General features: G+C 42.3%; 2 protein-coding genes across 3 annotated transcripts in view; one reads left to right on the forward strand and one right to left on the reverse strand.

Annotated features, from left to right (window-relative positions):
- PLS1 (plastin 1) overlaps positions 1–2,336 on the reverse strand; it is a 50,444-nt gene extending 48,108 nt beyond the window's left edge. The window contains exon 1 of the mRNA XM_083442761.1: positions 2,024–2,336. The gene's annotated coding sequence lies outside the window, so the exon portion shown is untranslated. The remainder of the gene's footprint in view (positions 1–2,023) is intronic.
- Positions 2,337–4,611: 2,275 nt separating this feature from the next.
- Positions 4,612–26,929, forward strand: part of ATR (ATR checkpoint kinase) — a 49,226-nt gene continuing 26,908 nt past the window's right edge. Inside the window, exons 1-19 of one of the 2 annotated variants that reach the window (XM_083442498.1) lie at positions 4,612–4,769; positions 7,200–7,291; positions 8,256–8,405; positions 9,457–10,346; positions 10,921–11,111; positions 12,630–12,818; positions 13,189–13,409; positions 15,523–15,675; positions 16,793–16,994; positions 17,738–17,994; positions 19,652–19,842; positions 19,939–20,039; positions 20,740–20,911; positions 22,644–22,814; positions 23,595–23,789; positions 24,409–24,594; positions 25,608–25,700; positions 25,935–26,065; positions 26,422–26,565. In XM_083442498.1, coding sequence (XP_083298624.1) covers positions 4,711–4,769; positions 7,200–7,291; positions 8,256–8,405; positions 9,457–10,346; positions 10,921–11,111; positions 12,630–12,818; positions 13,189–13,409; positions 15,523–15,675; positions 16,793–16,994; positions 17,738–17,994; positions 19,652–19,842; positions 19,939–20,039; positions 20,740–20,911; positions 22,644–22,814; positions 23,595–23,789; positions 24,409–24,594; positions 25,608–25,700; positions 25,935–26,065; positions 26,422–26,565 — 3,788 coding nt within the window. In that variant the 5' untranslated portion in view covers positions 4,612–4,710. Of the gene's footprint in view, positions 4,770–7,199; positions 7,292–8,255; positions 8,985–9,374; positions 10,347–10,920; positions 11,112–12,629; positions 12,819–13,188; positions 13,410–15,522; positions 15,676–16,792; positions 16,995–17,737; positions 17,995–19,651; positions 19,843–19,938; positions 20,040–20,739; positions 20,912–22,643; positions 22,815–23,594; positions 23,790–24,408; positions 24,595–25,607; positions 25,701–25,934; positions 26,066–26,421; positions 26,566–26,929 lie in introns of both variants that reach the window. The other variant, XM_083442499.1, reaches the window with a different exon arrangement.

Here is a 26,929-nt window from a genome sequence, read left to right on the forward strand (position 1 = left end):
ACTTTGGTTTGGAAGTTGCAGCAAAGCTTCTCTCTGGAGTGACTTACTGCGAATGTTTAACACCAATTCTGAAAGAACTGTACTGGGTGCCTATGTGCTACGAAGCCTGCTTTCAAATACTTGCATTGACTTACAACCCCTTATATAATTTGGGTCCTGGGTACCTGAGAGAATGCCTTCTTATGCTAGCCTGGAAGGGGCAAAAGAAAATACCTCTGCCACACAAGCTCCCAGGTGCTGCTACATGAGGGCAGTAGACTTAGCTTCAGAATCCAGCTAGTAGAGGATGCCAGTCCAACCTCTCCCCTAAAACTCCCCATTTTGACAGGTGGGAATACAGGCGACAGAAGTTTCTGCACACTGTAGTGCTCTTCACCAGTGGGGCTTCCCCACTGGCAACCAAATTCCCCAGCCAGTGGAGTTGGCAGATCTGTATAAAGAGACACCCATGCCTCATCCACACCCCCCCCAGCACAATGGGTCAGAAGTTATTGTTCTGTACCACAAGAAAATGGGCCCCAGAGTGCCAGTTGCAGTAACAGCTCATGAGTGAACTATTTCCTTCCTGGCCAGGATTTTTGTTAGTGGGGCAGATCCTTTGTTCGGGGGGACAGGCCCAAAGTTAGCTATGTATTTTTATTGATTTTGAGGGGCAGCTGCCCCCTCCCCGGCTACACATATGTTCCTGGCTCAAACAAAACTTGTTCTATTTTTCTATATTTTCCCCACCATCAACTTCCATGCCTCCCTAGTAACATCTTCCTTCTGGTTTTGAGAACCAATGCTATCAATTCTCACAATGTGTTGTCAGTCAGCATTCAGAAAGTTAGTTTAGCATGTTCCTGAACCATATTAGATACACACTTAAAATTGTTCAGAAAACCATAAGGATATTTGAGAATTTCCAGAATGTTTGTGTATTGGTTCTCTCCAGTCTACAGCACTGCATTAATTTTTCATACTCGCCCATTCCTATCTTATACAATAAGCATCAAGATAGATCCTGAGGTTAAGCAGCGCTCATTTCCTCTCCAAGGATCAAGGACTGCAGGAAAAGAAAAGTAACATTGCTGCACCTGAAAGTCTGGAAATATCTCATTTCTTCCATATGATCTCAGACACACTTTTGATCTCTGAAAGGATCAAGGAAGGGGGGGATTGCTTTAATTCACTGCTGTTAGGTAGATTTTATAAAAGGGTGGGGGAATCTGGGCGTGGCCAGTCATGTATGAAAAACAAATTGCCAAGAGCTCTCTCAAATGCATCCATCTTATACCCCTGAGGACAACTGGGCCACAAACACGCTGCCTTCATCTTGTTTCCAAAGAAGTAAAAGCAGCTCCAGCAGCACTGAGGAGAAGCAGACTCGAGAAGCAGCAATTACGCAGCAAATTGCATTGCAGCTCTGCCTTCATGTAGTAACGGGGACCAACAGCAAACTATTCAGGAAATAATGAAGGGCCATATACTGACGATGTTACCTTTTCCCCTCAGGAGGTCAAAGTTTGGTTTTAGACTGGCACTTCACAAACCCCCACCCACCCCAACTGCGCTCTTGTAATATTTCTGCCCGCGAAGAATGAGAGGCGGAGAAAGGAAAGGCATTTTCTCTTATCCTATCCTGCCTGTGTAAAGGCACAACACAATCCCAGCCTTCTCTTGCTCTTCAGTTACAAGCAGAATATAAAGTTCCACTCGGTTTCGTACATTACCACCTCCCTTTGTAGGAGGGGACAGTTGTTAAACGGAGAGAGGAGAGCTGCTTTGTAAGTCAAAATGTTGCCATCCTTCCTCACGCGCCTTAGGCAACACTCCCTACTACGCCTGCTTACTAGACACGGGGGTTGTGCCAATCTGCAAATGGAAAAAACAAAAACTGAGCTGACAAAGCCCACAAAAGTTTCCACAATCCTAGAGAACATAAACCAGGCATTTCTGAGCAGCCGCCCTGTAGCTCTAAGAAAGGAAGGATGCAAAGCCCTCTCACCTTGGGAGAGACGGGGCGGGGGCGGGGGAGAGGTACCTGTGAGACACCCGAGGTTCTGCGCTGCTTCCTTTGCCCGCTGCTGCAACGCGCAGTCGGATTTAGCTGCAGCTCCGATTCCAGGCGAGGTTCCTCTAAGCGCCGCAAAGTAGAGAGAACACCTGCAACCGGCCGGCAGTCGCCGCACTTGCTGATTGGCAGCTGTAGCAGTCCATCGCCTTGCGTCCCCGGAGATGGGAGGCGGGCTTGGATCAGTAGAACGCGCTCTCTGCAAAAGGAACTGGGAGGGGATCTGTTGGCTTTGTCGTTATGGGATCAAATTCCAGAGATTATCAGTGTGCTTTAAAAAAAAGAGAGAGAGAGAGAAATTGATTATCGCAGAGTTCTGAACTGGCTACTGAGTGTTTGGTAGGCGATTTTGCACAGGTTTCTCTCCCCCGCCCCCCCTGCAATCCATGAGATTTAAGATGCTAACGAGTGCAATCCCATGCACGTTTACTCAGTGGGATTTACTCTCTAAGAGGCGGGGTTTTTTTATAGTATTGCAGCCCAGGGCTACAATTCCTTTTGTACACTTGCTTGGAAGTGGAATTACTCATGAGCCAACCTAGATAAGATCCTGCTACACCACTGATTGCTTCAGTTTTGTTAAATTTATGATGCCTGAAATAAGATTTTTATATACTGTAATATTTACTATATTTTGTTATTTGTCACACAAAGTAAATAGCACTCATGATCCAGAGCATATTTTCCCGCTCAAATCTTTAACCTTGAAACACACATAAAGATTCTAGGTTTTCCTGCACTGTATGCTTTTATCTAGTTGTGAATTATGATACCCAGGTCCAATGAAAAAATTATCTATTGAAATACTAAGTGTAATTATTTCTAAGTAAGCATGGTTAGGATGTGACTCCTGTCTTCAACTGTAATCCCATAGCACATCATGTCTGAATATAAAAAGGAGAAAAACAGAAATCAAACCAAAGTGTCATCCCCCTATTTATTTACATCTGGAAAGAAACTATTTTGAATAGAGTTGTACAAGCACATCAGGGATGATAGTACCAGTATGGTTTTGGGATTATACTAGGATGACCAAGGTTCGAATTCCAGCTTCCCATTTCTCAGCCTATCCCACCTCACAGGGCTGTTGAGAGGATAAAATGAAGCAGAGATTATGCATGTTCATGCCTTGAGCTCTTTGGAGTTAAGTGGGATATACCTGTAATAATAGAAGCTAGTTAAAATTCATCCAGAGCCAGTGCTATATTAGGAAGATTAAGTGCAGCTGTCACTAAAAACCATGCATCAAGAACTTCTATATGCAAGCTAATTTAGGGTGAGAGAGAAACTCTGAGGTCTCCAACAGGATTCTTACCTGTACTCAACGTGATAGCATACATTGCTCGTTAGTTAACATTCATATTCCAGGAGGCATGGAAGGTGTATAGTTATATAAGAAAAGCCTGTTGGATTGGCCCAATGGACTATCTAGTCCAGCATGCTGTGTTCTCATGGTGGCCACCCAGATGCTTGTGCAAAGCCTACAGACAGAATTCAAGCACAAGAGCATTCTAGAAGTTGGATCATGGAGAGATTGATAAACTCTGGCAAAATGTGGGACTGAAATAATTAACTGCTGATCTGCAGTATTTGCAGGCTCTTCAGATAAGGCCTGGTGTGTGAACCAGGTCTGTTGAGGCCTGGGCCTGCTAGAAACAGCTTTACATGCCAGAACTCAAGTATGACACCCAAATTAATTGACAGGAACACACAGAGCTTTTCTTACGGTTTAATCATTACCAACCTCCACCCCACACCGCAAGGTGTGGGATCAAGGCCTTCGAGGGCAGAGATGGGTGTGATTTCCCGGAAGGCCTCGGATCTGCACGCGCCACAGGCTAATATCTTGCGGACTCTGGTGGCCTCGGGCTGGATTCAGCCAAGCCCTGCTCAGAGTAGAGCGGCTGGAATTATTGAACCAAAGCGAGATGTGTCCTTGAACTTCAGTGGGTCAAACCTAAGTAGCCCATTCATTGCTTTTAAAAAATAATATATTTTTTTTGCATTTTCAGGTCTGAAATCCCTTAAAGATGAGCAAAAAAGGTGGAGTGAGGAAACACGTGTTGCTTAGGTTTTTTTACGTGCAGCCCTTTCAGCAAGACCTGAAGTCTTTTCGCATCCAGCAGTTGCACAACCCGTCAGCAGGGGTGCAACCCCTGCGAGGCGCAGGGTTTCGGCCCCAACCGGCTGTGGGATTAAATAGTGTGGCTCTATGCGTGCCTACTCAGAAGTAAGCCCGCTGAGAACTTCCAGCACTTGCCCCGGGTAGGGGGAAGCAAAGGCGCGTGCGTAGAACATCACAGTGGAATTAATTTTGGTGTAATATGCATGCAAGAGCGGGTTGTTAAATAGCTAAATGCTACAATGATGCTGCAATATGTTCTCCCTGCTTCCCGCTTGCACGGAGAAAAGCAATTAATTTAATGTCAGCCTATCTAGCCCTGCGTTGTTTTGGCCGAGGAAGGTCGTTGAATGCAGCGCGAAGTTGAAGTCCCTACTGTAAGCTGCCCTGCACAGCAGCAAAAAGAGGGCGGTACTAAACGCCTTTCCGGGAAGTTTGCCTCCTACCAGCCGCCGTCCTGCTTCCGCGGGAGCCATGCGAAGTCGAAAGTGAGCTGGCGGGAGACGCGTCGGAAGAAAACAGAGAGGCAGGCGCAATGGCAGATCAGAGCCTGGAAATGGCCTCTATGATTCCTGCCCTCAAGGAACTGGGCAGGTAGGTCTCAGGCCAACCTGCTGGAGTAGGAAATGCCTCCCTTCCTTTGCTTGCTTGCTTGCTTCTCCCGTGCCCCTAGTTTTACTTCTCCCCAGGGAGCCAAGCAGAGTCAATACATTTATTGACCCCATTTTATCCTCACAACAACCCTGTGAGGTAGGCTACGCTGGGAGAGGGTGGTGAGCCGTGTAATGATAGAGAGATTAGAGGCCTCGGACAGACCTAGCACTAAATTGCAATTCCCAGGATGGGGTGGAGCCATGACAGTTAAAACTAGTATAGAACAGATGTAGCCTTGTTCCGTCCCTCATTCCTTTTCCTGCCAAGTAGCAAAACCAGTGCTTTTTCCCTTAAAAAATTTTTTAGCGGTGCTCTCATTTTGACTCAAGAAAACCACCATTTTGTAGTTGAAATTGGGAAAAATAAATACAGTAAATGGACAAAAGTACAAAGATTCACAAATTGTTTAGGGGGATGCGAACCCCTGCGGCCCTCCAGGAAAAAAAAAAAGCACTGAGCAAAACGTTATTATACCTGTGGGTCTCAATGCATTAGTGATTCTCAGGAGTTTGAAGCTGGAACCCTGATCCCCAATTTTAGCTGGCAAGGAATATATGCAGGTGTCCCTTTAGTTTCCATCGTGGAACCACAATTGATCCTCCAGCAACAGAGAAAGTGCCTCCACTTGGGGGGGGGGGAGTAGCTTTTTAGGTAGACTCTGATACTGTAATTTTATTTCCAATTACAATAAGTGCTAATTACCTCCAATCCCTCCCCACTTTCCCTTGGTGTGTTCCCCAGTTTGACCAGTCAAGAACAGCAAGTTTCTGGTTATTTCATACTTAAGCTGCCTTACTTGTAAAAGTAAATAATTTAAACACCTGTCAGAACTCTTTCCACTTGCTACTTTATTTCTTTGACTTGAGCACCTTTTAAAAAAACCCAACAGCTATATTTCCATACTAATATATAATACTTCCATCATTGGAAAACTTCACTCCCATTAATTTTGCAGTATAAATGATTCTGAAGCTCAACATCAAAAAAACAAAGATCATGGCCACTGGGCCCATCACCTCCTGGCAAATAGAAGGAGAAGAAGTGGAGGCAGTGAGAGATTTTACTTTCTTGGGCTCCATGATCACTGCAGATGGTGACAGCAGTCACGAAATTAAAAGACGCCTGCTCCTTGGAAGAAAGGCGATGGCAAACCTAGACAGCATCTTAAAGAGCAGAGACATCACCTTGCCAACAAAGGTCCGTATAGTTAAAGCCATGGTTTTCCCAGTAGTGATGTATGGAAGTGAGAGCTGGACCATAAAGAAGGCTGATCGCCAAAGAATTGATGCTTTTGAATTATGGTGCTGGAGGAGACTCTTGAGAGTCCCATGGACTGCAAGAAGATCAAATGCATCCATTCTTAAGGAAATTAGCCCTGAGTGCTCACTGGAAGGACAGATCGTGAAGCTGAGGCTCCAATACTTTGGCCACCTCATGAGAAGAGAAGACTCCCTGGAAAAGACCCTGATGTTGGGAAAGATGGAGGGCCCAAGGAGAAGGGGACGACAGAGGACGAGATGGTTGGACAGTGTTCTCGAAGCTACAAACATGAGTCTGACCAAACTGCGGGAGACAGTGGAAGACAGAAGTGCCTGGCGTGCTCTGGTCCATGGGGTCACGAAGAGTCGGACACGACTAAACGACTAAACAACAACAACATAAATGATTCTGTTTTTCAATTATGTTTCAGTGAGATTCTCCTTGCAATACATGCCTGGATTAAAAAAACCCAGACCATTTATTCTCCTCTTTCATATTTCAAAGAAGATTTTAATTAGCCAAAGTGTGCCCTGACATGAAATAAATCTGTACCAGGCCTTTCCCTGCATGAAGTAATACTGTTATGCCCTGCTTTTGCTACTGGAAAATTGTTAGCACTTTTTACTGCCCAACTGAATGGCTGTTTTCTCATTTGACCCCCCCCCCATTCCCCCCATCAGCTATGAATAAGCTTGGCTAACACAGCACATTTAATGTCTACTCAGAAATAGGTCCTGTTGAATTCAGTAGGGCTTACTCTGTGTAAAGTGGGGTTACATCTACAGCCTTAGATCTAATCAATGACCGTTATTCTTTTTACCATTATGTAGAGACTAAACACAAAATTTGAAGGTGCTGCACTCCTTTGAAATGCTTCACAGTCTGATTGAGATTTAGGCATCTTGGATAACTTGGTGTCAACTGACAAATAATTTGCTGGTAAAAAAAAAGAAATGGAAGTTCTTCCCCAGTAAGATTTCAGGGAAAGTTGGTGTTGTGTCTGATATTAAAGACTCTAATAGTTGCCTTGTGCAAAGACTCTTAAATTGTTAAAATAACATATTTAAGCAGAAACACAGGTGCAACTTTTAAAACAATTCTTATTTCCAGGGCTACTCCAGAGGAATACAATACAGTGGTACAGAAGCCAAGACAAATACTCTGCCAGTTCATTGATCGGATCCTTGTGGATGTAGATGTGGGTAAGTAAAGGTACTAAAAATAAGGCCCCTTTAGTATTTAGAGCCTAAATACTAAAGGGGTCATATTTTGAAAATCTAAAAAAGGACAACCCCTGCATGATATCTGACCCCCATTGACCTATTCCCAAATATTGATGAGTGGGCAATTCTCATATAAGCCTTCTGATAGAATATGCATGTTGGGGTAACTAATGCGATTCAAGTGGGGTGGGGAAATACCCTTTTGGAGTGGAATGGAAGATTAACTTTCCTCCACTGTGAAAAAGTAGTTTGAGGTGGCATTTTAAATAAGCTTTTCACTGACAGTGTGGTGTAGTGGTTAAGAGCGGTAGTCACGTAATCTGGGGAACCGGGTTTGCGTCCCCGCTCCTCCACATGCAGCTGCTGGGTGACCTTGGGCCAGTCACACTTCTTTGAAGTCTCTCAGCCCCACTCACCTCACAGAGTGTTTGTTGTGGGGGAGGAAGGGAAAGGAGATTGTTAGCCGCTTTGAGACTCCTGAAGGGGAGTGAAAGGCGGGATATCAAATCCAAACTCTTCTTCTTCTTCTTCTGACACAGCCAATTTTGTTTAATATAATTTGTTACAATTACTGTATCAGGTTTTGGTTGGTGATAAATATGTGTGATCCATAGACTTGCAGCTTAGTATGTGAGTTTTAAAGAGAAACAAAAATAATTCAGGCATTGCAACAAACCATTGTTGTGATGAGATTAAGCAAACCTGAGCTTCAGGCTTCTGTGCTACTGTTTCTCATGCTTTATGCAGAAGTTAAGTCACTGAAGCATTGAAGAAATTATGACAGCATGCTGTTTACCATGTTTAGCAAACCTTGAAAAGTATGAAATTCATTTTTAAGAATACAATATTGCAGTTCAGGATTGTCTGTTGCAGCACAGCAAATGTTAAATTTGTCTTGGAACAGGTTTACCGTGGCATAACACGAGTCTTGTTTTCTTTTCAGTGGCTTTAGAACTTGCTAAGAAAACCGAGTCTCAGCCAAGCTCGATGATGTTGCTTGATTTTATTCTGCATATCATGAAATCATCCCCGCTTGTGTTTGTAAATATAACTGTACCTCATCAAGAAAGTGTCACTGATTCAAGCTGTATCGGTGAGTTTATTTTAAAATCCCTGGAATTCGGTATGGTAAATTACGTTACAATAGTGTGCACCACAGCTACTGATTTCTTCTTTTCATTGACCCAGTTCAGATGGCACACTAAACCATAATTTAGTGTGATGAGAGCAAGCTGCAGTAAACCCTGGGCTTGTGCGCTCACAAACAACTTTCTCTTCTCCAGCACAGCCATGAGGAGGAGTTCAGAAGGTTTTCACTTCCATATCTGCTTAACCACAGCTTATTGTTTTGTTCGAACTGACTAACTGGTTAATTATGGTTTGTTTGAAGGTTAGACCTGGATTCAAATACTAATTTGGCAATGGATTCGCTTAAGCAAGTCACGGGATAGATTTTTGGGTCATTGACACATATTAAAACAAATAATAAAATTAAGTTTGAAAATCAACAGAACCAAAAGTGGTCAGCGGCAATGTAACAACTCCAAACCAAACTTGGAGGGGGAAATGAAACTACAGCTATGCAAAGCCCAGTGAAGCAACACTTGTTTTACTGATCATTGGAACATCTCTAAGATGCATCATGTGCTACAAGATTTGCAGCCATGTACCAGTTTACCCAGGGACGCGGGTGGCGCTAGGGACGCGGGTGGCGCTGTGGGTTAAAGCCTCAGTGCGTAGGGCTTGCCGATCGAAAGGTCGGCGGTTCGAATCCCCGCGGCGGGGTGCGCTCCCGCTGTTCGGTCCCAGCGCCTGCCAACCTAGCAATTCGAAAGCACCCCCGGGTGCAAGTAGATAAATAGGGACCGCTTACTAGTGGGAAGGTAAACGGTGTTTCCGTGTGCGGCTCTGGCTCGCCAGAGCAGCGATGTCACGCTGGCCACGAGACCCGGAAGTGTCTTCGGACAGCGCTGGCCCTTGGCCTCTTTGAGTGAGATGGGAGCACAACCCTAGAGTCTGTCAGGACTGGCCCGTACGGGCAGGGGTACCTTTGCCTTACCAGTTTACCCAAAAGTAAGTTTCATTGTATTCAAAGTGAGCATAGGACCGAAAATCCTAACATTTTCTCTCTCTTTTTCTTCTAGAATTTAGCTACTGGATCACAGCAAGGCTTTTGAGAATTGCTGCCGCCCCAAACTGCCAGATTTTGCACGAGAACATCAGTACTGTAGTTTGTTCCTTACTATGCCTTTTCAAAGTCAAGAACTGTGCCATATTCGACTTACTGACGAGAGAATTGCTGCATCTTCTTCAAGATCTCATTTTACTCCATGAAAAAAATGCGGTGGTTCACTTCCAGCAGGATTCATTGAGCTGGCCTGTGACTGTGAAAAGGTTTTCATGCAACCCCAATGTACCCCTGGGCTCTTTAAGTTCTGTCCAACTACAGTTAATGGGCATGAGCAATGTAGAATGCTTGGAGATAACTCTGATGCGGATTCTTACTGAGATAGTTTCTTACGTGTTTTTTAAACCACAAGATGTGACTCTTTGGGCAACAGGGTGTTCCTTGTTGGAGTACGGTACTCCAAAAGTTAAAGTTTTGAGCATGAAATTCCTAACAGAATTGGTGCAGCTAGGAGGGTCTCCAGAAGAGCTAGCCAGCAGTTTCTTCTCAGTTTTGGGGGGTATGTTGCAGTTCCTCCTTGAAATGGATGCTGAAGAGCAGGAACTATATGAGGAACCCTTGTTAATATTGGTGAGAACCCTGTTTCCTTTTGAAACACATTCCTATCGGAACATTGAGCCTCTTTATCTAAACACACTCCTGGAGAAGCTCCACGCGTTGTTTGAAGCTGATGTGCTGAGGCTTCTTCAGTCTAAGAAGATGAAAAGAGTGCTATGCCACATACTGCAGTATTTCATGAAGTTTGTGCCAGCTGGATATGAATCTGCTGTTCCAGTTAGAAAGACCTGTATTAACAGCATCTGCAGATCTTTTGTTGCAGTAGTTGGAAGCCAGGTGGAGCAGGAGGTGAGTTGTACGGGAAAAACAACAACAGTGAAAAATTTGCTTGGTGGCTTAGGTTGAAGGGCACAGATTTTAAGATGTGAGGAGAAAAATATATTTTCGGAGAATGCTCAAGCATAGGAACATAGGAAGTTGTCTCAGGCCAAGTCAAATCATTGGTCCCTCCAGCTCAGTGTTGTTTGCATTACTGTTATGGGTCTCTAAGTGATAGGAAGATTCTCATCAGTTTTATTCCATATGGTGGGGTTTTATTTCGTGTTTACAGATATCTCTCCCTGTGACATCTAGATTTCAGATTTGGTGTAATTATTTAATACGTTTAGTTGGATATATTATTTTTACTTGTCTCTGTGGTTCCATCAAAAATCGACAAGTAGTAACAATAAATTTAAAAAACCCCAATAATAAAAGCAGGCTTTAAAACAGCAGACCACAAAATTATCAAAGATAAAATCAACAGCTTAAAAAGCAAATGTACATAATAGCAACGAAAGTATGATTTTTATGGTCACACCCTCACCCCATTTCATAAAGTTCTGCAGCACTATTGAGGTGTGTCTGTGTTTATCTTCCTTAGTATCTGCTGAGTTCGCTTTTTGCAGCCTTGGTGACAGAAGCAGAAGAGATCATTCAGGAGCTGCAGTGTAGCAAGAATCCAGAGACATCTGATACTGATGGAGGAAGCAGCAGTAGTGATGAAGTTCCAGAAAAAAGACCGCGTCTCAGTCTATCCTTAAAGCACCCTAAGAAGTCAGCAGCTCCACCAGAGTATGATGGTTCACTTAGTAATTTCTAGAGAAATGTAGCTAATGCAATAAGCAATTGATGGAGTTGATGTGGTCTTGAAAGCCTTGTCTTCACTTCTGCTTTATCTATGCTTTCAATTATGCTATACAGTGGATTGTTCCTGCATTTTGCCTCGTCCACATAGGCTGGGATACCATGACTAGAATAAAACACAGGGATGGTTTGGGGGGAAACACAAATGCAGCAGCCTCACTTGCCGAAATTGTATAATGCTTTGCTGCGGCAGCATAATTTAGCAGCTTAATCTGATGTATTATAATGTAATATTTCCCTGCATTTTGAACATTAAGATATACATCGATTTTTAAGGAAATTAAGTGGATATATATTTTTAAAAAACCCAAACACAGTTATTCTTCAGGCTGTCAAAATGAAAACTATGTGATAATCACACAAGGTCATATGTATTTACACAGAGTGAAGCAATAAACGTAAAAAAGGGAGGAAACAAAGTAGAGTTTTTATAATGGAGCAAAAGAGAAAAAATGGTTGAATATTATCCTGATGTTGCAAAATGTCACAAATGGAAACCAATTTTCAACCAACTTATTTTTCTATTATTAGACAAACTTCTATAATGTTAGCTTATATGCCACACTTTTTTTGACCAACCCACAATCGGCTGAAAATTGCTCAATTTCCTATGATGTATGTCAGTATATTTTTTTAATTATCATGTATCATATGGTAAGGAGTAAATATCTGGTTCAATTTAGCTATTCTAATGTTTTTCCACATTCGGGGTTATATTCAATGTTAGCCCTACTCAGAGAAGATCTATTGGGTTGTATACAATGAAATTATCTCATTAGTGTAATAAGTTCCGTTTGCACAATGCATCCCTATGTGATTCCAAATCTTTCTGGGCATTCCTCCCAGCACTGCGGAGCAGATTTGGATGGGTGGGGGGAGGCGTATAGGGAGAGGAAAAAAAGGAGGAGTTCTGTTGTGCAAGCAGAATTTCTTGCACTAATGAGCCAATTTTGTTGGATACAACCATTTTAAATTAACGGATGTTACAAACAGGTTCATTAATTTAAGTGGGTCTATTCTGAATAGGACTAACATTGGATACATCTGTCAGTTTGTACTGTATAGCACCAGTGCTTTTTCCCCCTAAAAAAATGTTTAGGGGTACTCTCATTTTCCTACTCATATTGAAATATGGCCCTTCAATGAGGCCAAACTTAGATTCACAACATGTTTAGGGGTATGCATCCCCCAGAATCCCCCCAGAAAAAAGCACTGTCTAGCACCATACAAATTTCTTTTTAAAGGGATAGCTCAGTCAGTAGAGCATGGGACTCCTAATCTCAGGGACATGGGTTCAAGCCCTGCATTGGGCAAAATATTTCTGCATTGCAGGGGATTGGACTAAATGACCTTTGTGGTCCCTTCCCACTCTACAAATTCTATGATTCTAAAACATTCTTATTTTATAACATTATTTACATTGTTCTAAAATTGATTGGTTTGTAGCCCCGGTCCTGTGAATATGAAAATGAAGAGCACACTGTGGAGCGCTATAATCAAGAAAGTGGAATCTCTCCTCTTGCTTTTGGAACAAGACCCTCTTCCGGTGGAATTTCTACAAAGCATAGAGGGAATTGCTTTAATAATTCAACTAGGTGTCTTGTGCACAGTGCATTCTACACAAAATTTCAGCAGGTAAAATTACCGGTCTTTGTAAACTACAAATTTATAATGACAGTGGATTTGTTGACCAGACATTGTGTACAAAAACTCACCCTGCTCATTGGTAGGTCAACCTTTGCGTTGGCTAAAAGGTATTTTTAAAACATGCTCTTCCACGTAGCTTAAATCTAGATCTTTTATGCAGGAGAGGGCTTTGAGTGCATTTTGAAGATTTGGACATGTGGCAGAACTGTAAAATGGACTGTGTTGTGTAAGGATTCTTTGCAGATCTGAGACGTGATTAGACACCGTTCTTGAGCTGTGAGAACAGCAGTTGATTGAAATCAAACATGTCATATGATTAAGCCATTTCAGTAACCAGCTGACTTCTTTTCTTTAACAGCATACACCATCAAGTTGGTTTACGCAACCATAAACATAATAATACTGTTTGGCCTTCAGAATCAGGGGAGCATGTCCAGTTAACCTGGATATCAGCAGAATTTATCATGAGAGCACTTAAAGCTTGTTGGAAGCTTTTAGATCCTGCTTCACAGATAGTTGACCTAGAACCAGTGATTCAAAGAGTCGTGAAAATAATTGATGCTTTACTTTATATGCAAGGTAAGGTGCCATTTAACGTAATAACAGTTGTTAACAAATGATACTCTTCTGAAAAAAAATGCTGTTATTTAGCTAGTACCTAATAAAGGATAAATGGTGCCATTAGTTCTCATAGAACATTGTTCAATTTGGTTGTATACTTTTTGATGTTTTGTTTATTGTTTATGACTACCTTTGCTATGTTTGTAGCTATGTAAATTTTTATGTGTTGTAAGCTGCCTTGAGTATAGTTTTAACTCTAGAAAGGCAGCATACAAATAACATGATTGATGGATTGATTGTGTTGTCATAATTAAATTGACAATATAATCAAAGAAGTAAAGAATGGATTGGAAAATGTTGAGAATTTGCTGCAACTGCCAAATAGAATTGCTATATTAAATTGTAACGGTTCAGGAAACAGAAGCATAATAGTTTTGCAATAAGAGAGAATAATTTTGTTGAGAACACTAAATGGTTAAGGCTGATACCAGAAATAAATTAATGGTTTATAATCTTTTGAACAAAAGTATATACAATCCTTGAATTTACTAAATGGTGATGGCATTTACTACTTAGCAACTAATTTGTATCTCACTGTACAATGTAAAAATAAGCAGCTGTGGAACCCCCCCCCCCTATTATTATTATTATTATTATTACTACTACTACTACTACCACTACTACTTACTTACTTATTTCACTCATGAAACACTTCCCATGAGGCATCCTGAAACATATAGAAACATATATAGAACAATTGCATAAAAACAAGTGTATGTATATTCACACACACAGTTTAAAACTCCACCACCACACATATAAAATCAATTCAGTTCCAGTACAGTGGTACCTCGGGTTACATATGCTTCAGGTTATAGACTCCGCTAACCCAGAAATAGTGCTTCAGGTTAAGAACTTTGCTTCAGGATAAGAACAGAAATCGAGCTCTGGCGGTGCGGCGGCAGCAGGAGGCCCCATTAGCTAAAGTGGTGCTTCAGGTTAAGAACAGTTTCAGGTTAAGAACAGACCTCCGGAACGAATTAAGTACTTAACCTGAGGTATCACTGTACAGATACTTTTATTCTGATTTGGGCCATTGGTCTATTTAGCCCAGATCTGTCTGCTCTGACAGACAGCTGGCTTCTAAAGTCTTCAGTCAGAGGTCTTCACAGCGTAACTAGGGTGCTTTCATCTTAATGTGCCAGGGATTAAATTTGAGACTTGAGGCATGGCAAGTATGTGGTCTGGCACTGTGGTCAGTGCCAATCGGAAGGTCAGCAGTTCAAATCCCCACGACAGAGTGAGCTCCTGTTGCTCTGTCCCAGTTCCTGCCAACCTAGCAGTTCGAAAGCATCTTTAAAAAGTGAGTCCAATTGTTGTGTAGTGCCTGTGCTGGCTAAACCTGTGTACATAAATTATCTGGGAGCCTGCAGTTCTTGGCATTTTACTCTTTAAGTGAAAGTGAGTAAAAGACAATGATTTTTTTTAAAAAAAGAAGCTGTTTTTATTTGCCATTTTCCATACTATTTGCACACTGCAAAAGTTTTCTGCTAGGTTCATTTTAATATCAAGCAAGCATATTTCCTATACTCCTTTCGGTGCCTGATAAAAACAATCTTGTTTAGACAAGCCTACCCAGATGCTTATAAACCTGAGGAAATGTTAATCCGTTTTAGTATTTTAACCTTTGTTTAAACTACAGAGCCTAGAGCTTGCCGATCAGAAGGTTGGCGGTTCGAATCCCCACGACGGGGTGAGCTCCCATTGCTCAGACCCTGCTCTTGCCAACCTAGCAGTTCGAAAGCACATCAGTGCAAGTAGATAAATAGGTACTGCTCTGGCGGGAAGATAAATGGTGTTTCCGTGCGCTCTGGTTTCTGTTTCAGTGTCCCGTTGTGCCAGAAGTGGTTTAGTCATGCTGGCCATATGACCCGGAAAGCTGTCAGTGGACAAACACCGGCTCCCTCGGCCTGAAAAGCGAAATGAGCGTCACACCCTTTGACTGGACTTAACCGTCCAGGGGTCCTGTACCTTTACCTTAACAATGACATGATACCGTCATTTTATCAGCAGTGTAGATCTGTTTCATATGCCACCTGAATTTGTGTTTGTTTTTTCCCTCCTCTAAAAGTAAAAATCCAGCTTAGCGATGAGATTATTGAAAATTTACTTGGAATACTATGTCTGCCATGGATTTCCAGCTACTCCAGTGACCCTTCATTCAAGTTGCCTGCACTTAATTCCGATCTTCTGGTATTGAGTAAACATACTTCAAGCCATTTTTGTAAGTAAAAAAACCTACATTTTGCTTCGAAATTTATTCATGTTTGCACCCTATCATTCCCTCCAAGGTTTCTAGGAGTGGCTATCAGCAAAGAAAAACAACAGTAGTGATGGAACAACAAAATTAAAAAAAGCAGAACAGTTTACAAAATATGCCAGCGACATTTAAGTTAAAACACAGCCAACACTAAAATGTGTAAAAGGTCTGGGCAAACAGAAAGGGCTTCATCTTAAAAGATATTTAATGTCAGTCCCAGGCAAGTATCTCAGGAGAGCATTCCAGAGTCAGGGTGCCATAGGCGAAAAGGCCCTGTCTTGGGTCATCACCTGACTTACCTCGAAAGATCAATGTGTTGAGGGATGAGATGAATGCTGAGACTGGTTTATGCATGGAAATAAGGCTGTTCACAGTGTTTAAAGGTTAGAACCAACACTTTGACTTGTGCCTGAAAATGGACTGGGAGCGGGTGCATTTGTGTTAAGACTGGTGAGGTATGTTCCAGTCTTCTAGTACCAGTCAGTTTTCTAACCACACTACTTTCCCCACAACTGAAGCCTCTGTTGGCCCCATGGCCAACATACTGCATTAACACAAATATGTCAGAGTGTGAATAACTGGCCACTTGCACTTGGATAAGTCTGCTATCCTCCACTGAAAAGATACTTTCCAGTTTGAATGCTTAAAACTCCGTATACTATTTGTGGAAAATCAAGGATATAATGTGTCCTGGCCTGTGTAACCATTTATTTAGCTTTAGCTTTTAAAATATTTAAAATATTGGCCTTAATGACTGCAGTCCTCTCAGTATGAAATAATATACTGTTGTGCTTCTGAACTTGCAGCAGTTTGATAATTAGGGGTGTTTATGAGGTGTAAATTTGTTTTCAATGCTTTATTGATCTATATATTTATTGATGGTGTATGTATATACAGTTGGTGTGTGTATTTTAGTCATCTTTTGTATATGATTAGACTTGTATACTGCTTGGAGATGATTTTTGTTATTTGTTTTTAGCAAGTGGTTTATAATTTTTTTAAATAAAATATGTGGGTGCCATCTAAAAATGGCTAGATGGTTGTCCTTACAGTGCTTTTGTATTTTTTTTATTCCTTTTAGCACCTGAGATTCAGTCAAATTGCGTGTTTCTTCTTTCTCTGATTCCACGAAGATTATTACAACTGAAGTGGAGGGATTCTTTATATCAGCGTACCCTGCAGAGTCCGCATGAAATTATCAGAGCTAACTGCGTTAAAGGATTTCCTTTCCTGTTACACCAGTCGGATGTAAAATCCTCCACCCCTTTGCTTGGATCTTTCCTGTAAGTAGTGGTTTTAATTCCAAATAAAGTTGGGGAAAGGAAGAATGATCTGCCAGCTAATAGATGTAGAAAGGCCTTGTCAAATATGAGTGGTGCAGCTGAGGTGGGATACGGTAGAGAGAATAGAAATGTATGACAGGCCATGCCACTTCTGTCGCCCATATATAGGAAGTGTGTTCCATAACATGAGTGTCTTTGTACAGTGGTACCTCGGGTTAAGTACTTAATTTGTTCCGGATGTCCGTTCTTAACCTGAAGCACCACTTTAGCTAATGGGGCCTCCTGCTGCTGCCGCGCCGCCGGAGCAAGATTTCTGTTCTTATCCTGAAGCAAAGTTCTTAACCTGAAGCACTATTTCTGGGTTAGCGGAGTCTGTAACCTGAAGTGTATGTAACCTGAAGCGTATGTAACCCGAGGTACCACTGTATTCCTTTTCTGGACCTGCTAGGGTGCCTGGATGCAGCTCCACTAATGCAAGGACTTTTGGCTGTGCAATAGAACTTCCCTTCCTACTCCTTCCCATATGCTGCCCTAAATATTTCTGGGATTTTCCGCAACCCTCAGGAGAGGGGTGAGAGAGACGGCACGTTCTATACCACAAGTGGAAATCCTTGTCTTAACAGAAGTACTTAATTGGATACCACTCTTAGGTTTCTTTTGAAAGTGGTACACCCAGCAGCATTTACTGTTGTAAGAATAATGTTATATGTAGAAAAGGCACTGGACACTTCTTTTTATTTCAGAGACCACATAGGGGATGAATCTCTATTAGTCCAAAAAGCTTATGCCAGCATCATTGGAAAACTGGCTTGCTGTCTTTCTGGCAACTTCAGTATAAGACCTTCCATAACTAAACCTGGTATCGAGCCCCAAAGTTGTGACATCCTCTGTAGCAAAGTTACCGTGACTTCTTCCGAGCAAATGTGTGTTGTAAGAGCAGATGTCTTTAAGCCATTTTTAAATCTCCTTGAAAGCAATGTAGCCAGTTCAGTCAAGCTTGGTAAGTTCTTTAAACATACACTATATTATTTTCCTGTCTCTTTTTTGCATGTTGTTTCTGCAGTGTTATTTTACTTGGTAAACACAACATAACAATGTGAAGTGCTCTTATTCTGTGTGCCAGCCAGCTGTGCCTCCCTTCGGGATTCTCCATTCCATCTCTCTTCTTGGTTTTCAGTTGCCCTCTTTCCCACTCCCACCCACAAAAGGCCCTCAAAATTTTTGTGGCATCTGAGTAGACTGAGCACCCTCAATAATTCTGATTTGGCTACTTAGCTGTCATTGCACCTAAGTTTACTATAAGCAGGTGTTAAAGTTGATCCCATGACAGGTATGGAAGCGTGGGTGTTTGTGCAGAGTTGCTTGCTTGCAAGAGCTTTCTGTCCATTCTTCTGGATCAAAGAGTTGATAGGGAGGCACACCTGCAAGGTGTGAAGCATGGCTGGTGAGAAGGATACCTCTTTCTTTGGGAAATGAGAGAGAGCATCCCAGTGGCTTCTGCAACAGGGTCTCATTGCTGACCCTTCCACAGTACAAGAGTCAGTGTGCTGCTTTCAGTGTAGCAGATGCTGTTCTTCTTGGGAAATTGAAATTGATTGAAATACTTTATTGTCACTTGTACAACTTGTATACAGTGAGATTACACGAGCACCCCCCACTCAGCTCTCTTAGTCTTAATTCCCCTCATTTACTGACGCACACCCACCAAACCCAAAAGTCAGTTGCCTTGTTGTTATCTTTTCATTCAGCAGCCTAACAGCCCACAGATAGAAGCTGTTCTTTACCCTGTTGGTGTGACTAATCATGCTTCTATATCTTCTGCCTGAGGGCAGGAGATCAAGAAAGTGCCGGCCAGGGTGTGAATCATCCCTGAGAATTTTCCTCACTCTCCTGAGGCAACGTTCTTCCGCTATTTCATCCAGTGGATTCACGGGACAGCCCATAATATCTTGTGCTGTATTCACCACCCTCTGTAGGCGCTTTCTATCAGTTGATGTCAAACCAGCGTACCACACTGTGATGCAGTATGAAAGGACACTTTCTGTTGTGGACCAGTAGAAGGAGATCACCAAATGTTGATTGACGTTGTTCTTTCTCAATACTCTGAGAGGTTGTTCTTTCCTGGAACCCTTCCATTGAGAAATGGGAGAGCAAATAACATGCAACTTTCTGGGTCTCTACTGTCCTTTCCCATGTCTCACTGTAAGGCGAATCCATGGTACTTCTTACATTTCAAGTTATTCAACCAGGAAATAAGGAAGGCAACTTCCTTGTCCTTCCAGAAGGACAGGGCTTGTTAATCAATGTGGCCTGTGGTCTCCTGCGCTAAAATGTAAGAGGAGATGCAATATATTCTGTCTAATCTGTATGTGTTATCCAGGTTTTGAAATCTAAACTAGAATGTTATTGCTTTTTCAAAAAGTACTTAATAACGTGGTCAAAATATTTGTGAGTGAACTTCATAGTCTGTCTCAAATATTTTTACCTTTTGTGAACATGATTGTAATTTGGGGTAACCCAAATTATACATGTTTGATTTTTTTAAAAAATAAATTTTAAGATGTATAAAATATGGTATTGCGCCATGTCATGTTAACCTTGGCCTTACGATAAATGAAAATTGTTGAATGTGTTGTTTCTGTTACTTGCTCTTCTAGTATTAATAGAGAACATTCCTCTCCTTTGTAAACACCTGGACTTCAAAAAAGATGAGTTAAATGTAAAAGCGATTGTTGGGGCTTTTTTAAAGCTAATGGAAGATCCCGACAAAGATGTGAGAATGGCCTTTAGTGGCTGCATCAAATACATACTAGATTCTTCAGACTCTGAGGAAGATTTCATTAAAGAGGTGAATTTCTTAAGTATTTTGAAGCCTGAAAGAGAGAGCAACCTTGGTATGTAACCACAATAATGAATGCATTTCGTTTCAAATTTGCTGTTTCAGCTCTTCGTTTCGAGAATGAAAGAAGCCTACACAAATGCTAAAATATCAAAAAATAGTGAGCTGAAGGATACATTGATTCTCACAACGGGTGATATTGGAAGGTACATTTTAGTGTCTTCTTTGCTAACTTCTCTTAAGTATTCTGCTTTCAGGAGACTTATTCTGAGTTATGGAATATTCTTATCAGTTACTTTCTTTATGAATCACTTTCCATGAGGCATCCCGTAGCAATTTACAGAACAATTTTGTATATAATGACAGCGAAAACTTAAAGGTAAAGGGACCCCTGACCATTAGGTCCAGTCGTGACCGACTCTGGGGTTGCGGCGCTCATCTTGCTTTATTGGCCGAGGGAGTCGGCGTACAGCTTCTGGGTCATGTGGCCAGCATGACTAAGCCGCTTCTGGCAAACCAGAGCAGCACACAGAAACGCCATTTACCTTCCCGCCGGAGCGATACCTATTTATCTACTTGCACTTTGACGTGCTTTCGAACTGCTAGGTTGGAGGGGCAGGGACCGAGCAATGGGAGCTCACCCCGTCACGGGGATTCGAACCGCGACCTTCTGATCGGCAAGTCCTAGGCTCTGTGGTTTAACCCACAGCGCCACCCAGAGAAAACTTATGCACATATAAAAAAGATTCGATTTTTAAAAATAAATAAAAATAAACCAGCACATATGTAGAATCAATTCAAATCTGTGATAAATGTCTTTACTTGAAAGGTTTCAGGCATGAATTATCTAGTGCATTGGTGTTACTTTCAAGCAATGTCTGTCTTTCCCCCCTTTTACTTTGTAAGGGCAACGAAAGGGAGCTTGGTCCCCTTTGCACTCTTGCACTTGCTGCATTGCTTGTTGTCCAAATCGGCCTCTGTGGCTGGAGCAGCATATACAGAAATCAGAGCTTTGGCTGCCACCAAGTCTATAAAGCTGCAAGCCTTTTTCAGTCAATACAAGAAACCAATCTGTCAGGTAAGAAGCCCGAATAATATAGGAAGAATACATTGCATTAACCTTTTAATTGCTTAACGTGCCGTAGAGGGCTACAAGATCATGTGCCCCCAACTTCTCCCCTAATGTACACATATTCCTCTTGCCTACTGTGGGGAAGGATTGTAGTTAGGAGTTACACATACTCCAACCCTAACCATGATTCATGTTAACCATGGATTGCAAACCTTGGTTAAAGAAGGTCCCTTGGTTGGTGTGGATGTAAACTTAATAATGATATAAAATGAAAGAAATTAGCATGAGTGGAGACATGGGTTCATTCTCATATATATATATATATATATATATATATCCCTACACAGATCTGTCTGGCACAGGCCACAAAACCACAGCTCGCCCCTATACACGAAGCCAAGCCAGAGCACAACCAAGTGCAGTACAGCCATCTTCTCAGAAAAACTCTTCACAAAGTTCAAGAGTTCAAGACACGAAGGCTTTAGCAACTAATCCACACCTAATGACCCACCTAAGTGGGATTCAGGAAATCACTCAAGAAATCACTCAAGATATCCCTCAAGTAATTAAGGAACAAAAGAAGAAAAGGCACACCAGCCTGGGAACCTCCTCTCTGCCCAGAACATTGGAGGCTATACACCACACCTCCTCAACAGTATTTATAGGAACTCAAACACTGAGATCCTGCTCTGTTCCAGTAACAAGAAGCCGAAAGCACCAGCCTGAAGATGACGAGTGAGACCTCGTCGAAACGTCGCCTAGACACCCCAACTTTTACACGGGAAGACACCCGAGGACACCAAAACCTGCATATATATATATATATATATATATATATAAATAAAGGTAAAGGTACCCCTGCCCGTACGGGCCAGTCTTGACAGACTCTAGGGTTGTGCGCCCATCTCACTCAAAGAGGCCAAGGGCCAGCGCTGTCCGAAGACACTTCCGGGTCACGTGGCCAGCGTGACATCGCTGTTCTGGCGAGCCAGAGCCGCACACGGAAACGCCGTTTACCTTCCCGCTAGTAAGCGGTCCCTATTTATCTACTTGCACCTGGGAGTGCTTTCGAACTGCTAGGTTGGCAGGCGCTGGGACCGAACAGCGGGAGCTCACCCCGTCGCGGGGATTCGAACCACCGACCTTTCGATCGGCAAGCCCTAGGCACTGAGGCTTTAACCCACAGCGCCACCCGCGTCCCTTCATATATATATATATATATATATATATATATATATATATATATATAGGACGGTAATTTGTTTTTTTGGTTTTTTTGAGTTTGTTGTTTTTAATTGGATTATGGTGGATATGTTAACTGGCTGGATATGTTACTGGAAAATCAATAAAAATGATTTAAAAAAATAAAAAAATAAAATAAAGGGGGGGGTGACCCTGCAGCCCACTCTTGTCTCTTAGTCATGGCTGGAGACCTGGATAATTTTGTTCAGTCTTGGACAAAGACAAAGACGATTCTAAAGTCAAAGCTATGCTATGCTAATATTGTCAGCGTTGGCAGGAGAGTTGGATCTTAATTGTTTTGCGTTTGGCAGGAGTTTTCTGGTGGGGACAACATTCATTAGCAGAACTGTAAGCGGCTCCAGATTGTAAAGAACAAAAACCAATACCTTTGCTCTTTAGTCAGCTGAATGTTTATGTCTGGCATAATTGTCCTGATGTAAGAATTCTAATTTCTGTATGAGAGAAATAACAGTGAAATGTATCTCTCGATGCTTAGTTTTTAGTGGAATCTCTGCACTCCAGGCAGTCGGCAATGATTTGTAACACTCCTGGCCAAAGCAGTGAAGTACAGAAACAAGAAATTGCTCATCAAAGGGAAGCTGCCCTGGACATGTTATCTGAAATTGCCAATGTTTTTGATTTTCCAGACCTCAATCGTTTTCTCAGTGTAAGTTGATGGTGGTATATTCCAGAGCAGCCATCCCCAAACCTGGCCCTCCAGATGTTTTGGGACTACAACTCCCATCATCCCTAGCTAACAGGACCAGTGGTCAGGGATGATGGGAATTGCAGTCCCAAAACATCTGGAGGGCCGAGTTTGGGGATGCCTGTTCCAGAGTAAGAATAAGTCTTTGCATGTGTTTCCCATCTCAGTTTTCTCAATTCTTCCTTCATAAATTGTTGGTATTACTGGGGATGATTATGCAGATTGGTAAGATTCCTACATTTTTTTTCATTTATTACATTTTTAGCTCACCTTTCTCCGCAAGGAGCTGAAGGTGCTATATGTGGTTCTGCTACCCACACACCCATTTTATCACCCCAGCAACAACTGTGAGGTAGCTTATTTCCCCAAGCAAAAGGGGAGCCGAGAAAAAGGTTTCCTTTTTCCCACAGGCCTTTCCCTCTGCCACATATTTTGCCTTCTTCTGCATTTTTATAGGAAGAGTTATTTTAGCCTGGAGTCTGTTGTGTTTTGTGAAAGATGCTGATTCTTTGCTAAATAAACCCATGAAACTTACTAACTGTAGGGATTTCCCAGTGTTGGTTGTTTGAGGTTTTCACCATCGTTGAAAAGTTATTTGTCTGGCTTTCTGCATGTGCCCTTTCAGGCCAGTAAGTTTGGAGCTTATCACTCTTAACCACATGCAAATGTGCATCTTCACTTGAACAAGGGGAAGGAAATGAGGTGTCAAAGCTCATTTTGGCTGTCTCTCTATTTTGCCAGCGGACTCTCCAAGTTCTTCTGCCTGACCTTGCTGCCAAGGCTAGCCCTGCAGCCTCTGTGCTTATTCGAACGATAGCAAAACAGCTAAATGTAAACCGCAGAGAGATCCTCATCAACAACTTCAAGTATATCTTCTCTCATCTCGTCTGCTTCTGTAGTAAAGATGAGCTCGAGCGAGCACTGCACTATCTCAAGGTAGTTTTGTTTTGCACTTGGTCTATGAAACTTTGGGAAAATAAGAATAATTAGGTTGGGGTTGTATTGAAGCACACAAATAAGTGACTTATATTCTCAAGATAAGAACTCAGTGCAAGCATGTGATTAGCGTAATGAATATTTTCGGTAGGCCTAAAATATTCTGGGTTCAAACAAGCCAAGAAACCAAAAATATATGCCTAAAATTAATCTGGCCAAGAACAATTCTCAGTCAACAGTTTCTGCTGTTTCTAGATCCATAACCAGTCTAGATCGGGGTGGAGCAAGTGGACTAATTGGCATGGGCCTACGATTTTGAGGGTCCCTACTCTGAATCTCCCTGGTAGAGGCAAAGGGGCCCTTGGGTAAAGATTATTGAAATGAGGCCTACATTTTCCACCTGGCCTGGGCCTGTTACCAGCTTTACATGGCACTGTCCATAACCAAAACCAACTTGTGCACCAAGATCTTTTCTTGATGTGTGTTGATAGCAGTTGTTCACTGAAATCCTTGACTAGGGGTTTGCATTTCTGTATTATTATCTCTTACTCTTGTGCATATGTCTGGTCTATTCTTTATTTCTTCGTTTGTTTGTTTGTTTTTCATTTGCGTTCCATAGAATGAAACCGAAATCGAACTTGGAAGTTTGCTGAGACAGGACTACCAGGGATTGCATAATGAATTATTGCTACGTATAGGAGAGCACTACCAGCAGGTCTTCAATGGTTTGTCAATTCTGGCTTCATTTGCCTCCAACGATGACCCATATCAAGGACCAAAGGACATCACCTCTCCCGAACGAATGGCAAGTAGCAGGGCCATCACAGTTTTCTTTGTATCGCTTGAGGAGGAAGGGATGGCTTTTGGTCTTGTATTATGGTATGCCATTAAGTATACAGAAGAGAGGGAGAGCTTTTTTCATTTCAGGAAGAGCTTTCCGAACATTAAAAGGGAGCTTGTGGGATAAGACCAAAGATCCATCTAGTACAGCATTCTGTTACCATAGTGACCAGCCAGATACCTCTGGGAAGCCCACAAGAAGGATATGAGTGAATCTTTCAGAAGAGCTCAATACCGTGAGCAAAATCAGCAGATTGAACAAGCAGCTGGTTGTGGGTTTTTTGCTATGGAAGTTACTAATGGGAAGCAATTAGTTACGGACCTAACATCCCAAGCAGATTAAAGGTAAAGGGTAAAGGTACCCCTGCCCGTACGGGCCAGTCTTGCCAGACTCTAGGGTTGTGCGCTCATCTCACTCTAAAGGCCGGGAGCCAGCGCTGTCCGAAGACACTTCCGGGTCACGTGGCCAGCGTGACAAGCTGCATCTGGTGAGCCAGCGCAGCACACGGAACGCTGTTTACCTTCCCGCTAGTAAGCGGTCCCTATTTATCTACTTGCACCCGAAGGTGCTTTCGAACTGCTAGGTTGGCAGGCGCTGGGACCGAACGACGGGAGTGCACCCCGCCACGGGGATTCGAACCGCCGACCTTTCGATCGGCAAGTCCTAGGCGCTGAGGCTTTAACCCACAGCGCCACCCGTGTCCCCTCCCAAGCAGATTAGCTTTGTTTAAATGCAGAACTGCACTGGACCAACCAGGTTATGTTTGAAAGCATGAAATCCTTGATTAAGAAAGATCAGCAGTTCATTGGATCCTGGGAAGTTCTAATTTTCCAGAGTGGGTGTGCAAAGGTAGTATTTTACCATACATTATTTTGCACATCAACCATGTATTTAAAGAGTGGATGTGCTGTGGGGTTCTCTTAGTAATGTGTTTTAAAGTGGAATATTTTCACAGTACTATTTTTATGACTATCTAGGCTGATTACCTGCAACCAAAATTGCTGGGCATCTTGGCCTTCTTCAACATGCAGTTGTTAAGCTCCAGCATAGGAATTGAAGATAAGAAAATGGTGAGTGAACTCCGTCTGGGTGGTAGAACCCCTATGTGCAGCTTCATTTGACACGGGTGCAATTCTGGGATTATGGAAGAAGCTGGGGGCAGTGCTAGATTTCTTTGAAGCCTGGAGGAAAAAAATAGAAGTCCAAATTCAAAAGAGAATAAAGGGTGGTGAACAGTTGCATACTTTTATCATGCAACTTGGTTGTTAAAAATAATTCTTCTTTTTTCTTCTTCTCAATTGCAGGCCTTAAATAGCTTGATGGCTTTAATGAAGCTCATGGGCCCCAAACATATAAGTGCAGTAAGAGTGAAGATGATGACAACACTCAGGACGGGGCTGAGATACAAGGATGATTTCCCCGAGTTGTGCTGCAGGTAAGAACACTGTGTACTGATTTATGACTACAGTCTAAGGCAGTGGTGGTCAAACTTGGCCTTCCAGCTGTTTGGGGACTACAACTCTCATCATCCCTAGCTAACAGGACCAGTGGTCAGGGATGATGGGAATTGTGGTCCTGAAACAGCTGGAGGGCCAAGTTTGGCCATCACTGGTCTAAGTGCTTTATTGTGACTTATGGTGAATCCCTGTGTGAGTAACTGCAAATAATTATGGCGCAGACATCTCATGATTGATTTTTGTGTGTGTGTCTGTGAACTGAGAAATATATAGCCATGCTCTGTATGTTAGGATGCTGAGATTTTAATTTTTTTAATTTGTCCTCTTTGTTTAGGGCTTGGGACTGCTTTGTGCGCTGCTTAGATCAAAGTCACCTTGGCTCCCTTCTCAGTCACGTGATAGTAGCTCTGCTGCCCCTCATACATATTCAGCCAAAAGAAACAGCAGCCGTCTTCCATTTTCTTATCGTTGAGAACAGGTATTCTAACATAAAAGACTGTAATAATGATTTTGGTGGTATCATACTGGCAGCCAGTTTAGAGAAGAGATGCAGCCAAAATCGTGTATATTCTGGTGTTAAAAAATAAATAAATCTGTAGTAAGGTAATTTAAATTTTGTGACCTGCATAAAGGAGAAACTGTGCATTATTTGTTTTGCATAATTTATTCTACAAATAAGCTGTTCAGTATTAATTATTCTGATAGGTGTGTGGAAGGGTCAGAACTATGCAGAGTCCTGAAGTTTCTCCCCCAGGAAACACGGTTGCAAAATCCCTTTCACGGGTGGTAAATTTGAAAGGGGTCCTTTCACAGATACTTGCCGGGGGGGGGGGGGATACATT

The sequence above is a fragment of the Podarcis tiliguerta genome, assembly GCF_965153285.1.
Source record: "Podarcis tiliguerta genome assembly, chromosome: 5".
Classification (NCBI taxonomy): Eukaryota; Metazoa; Chordata; class Lepidosauria; order Squamata; family Lacertidae; genus Podarcis; species Podarcis tiliguerta.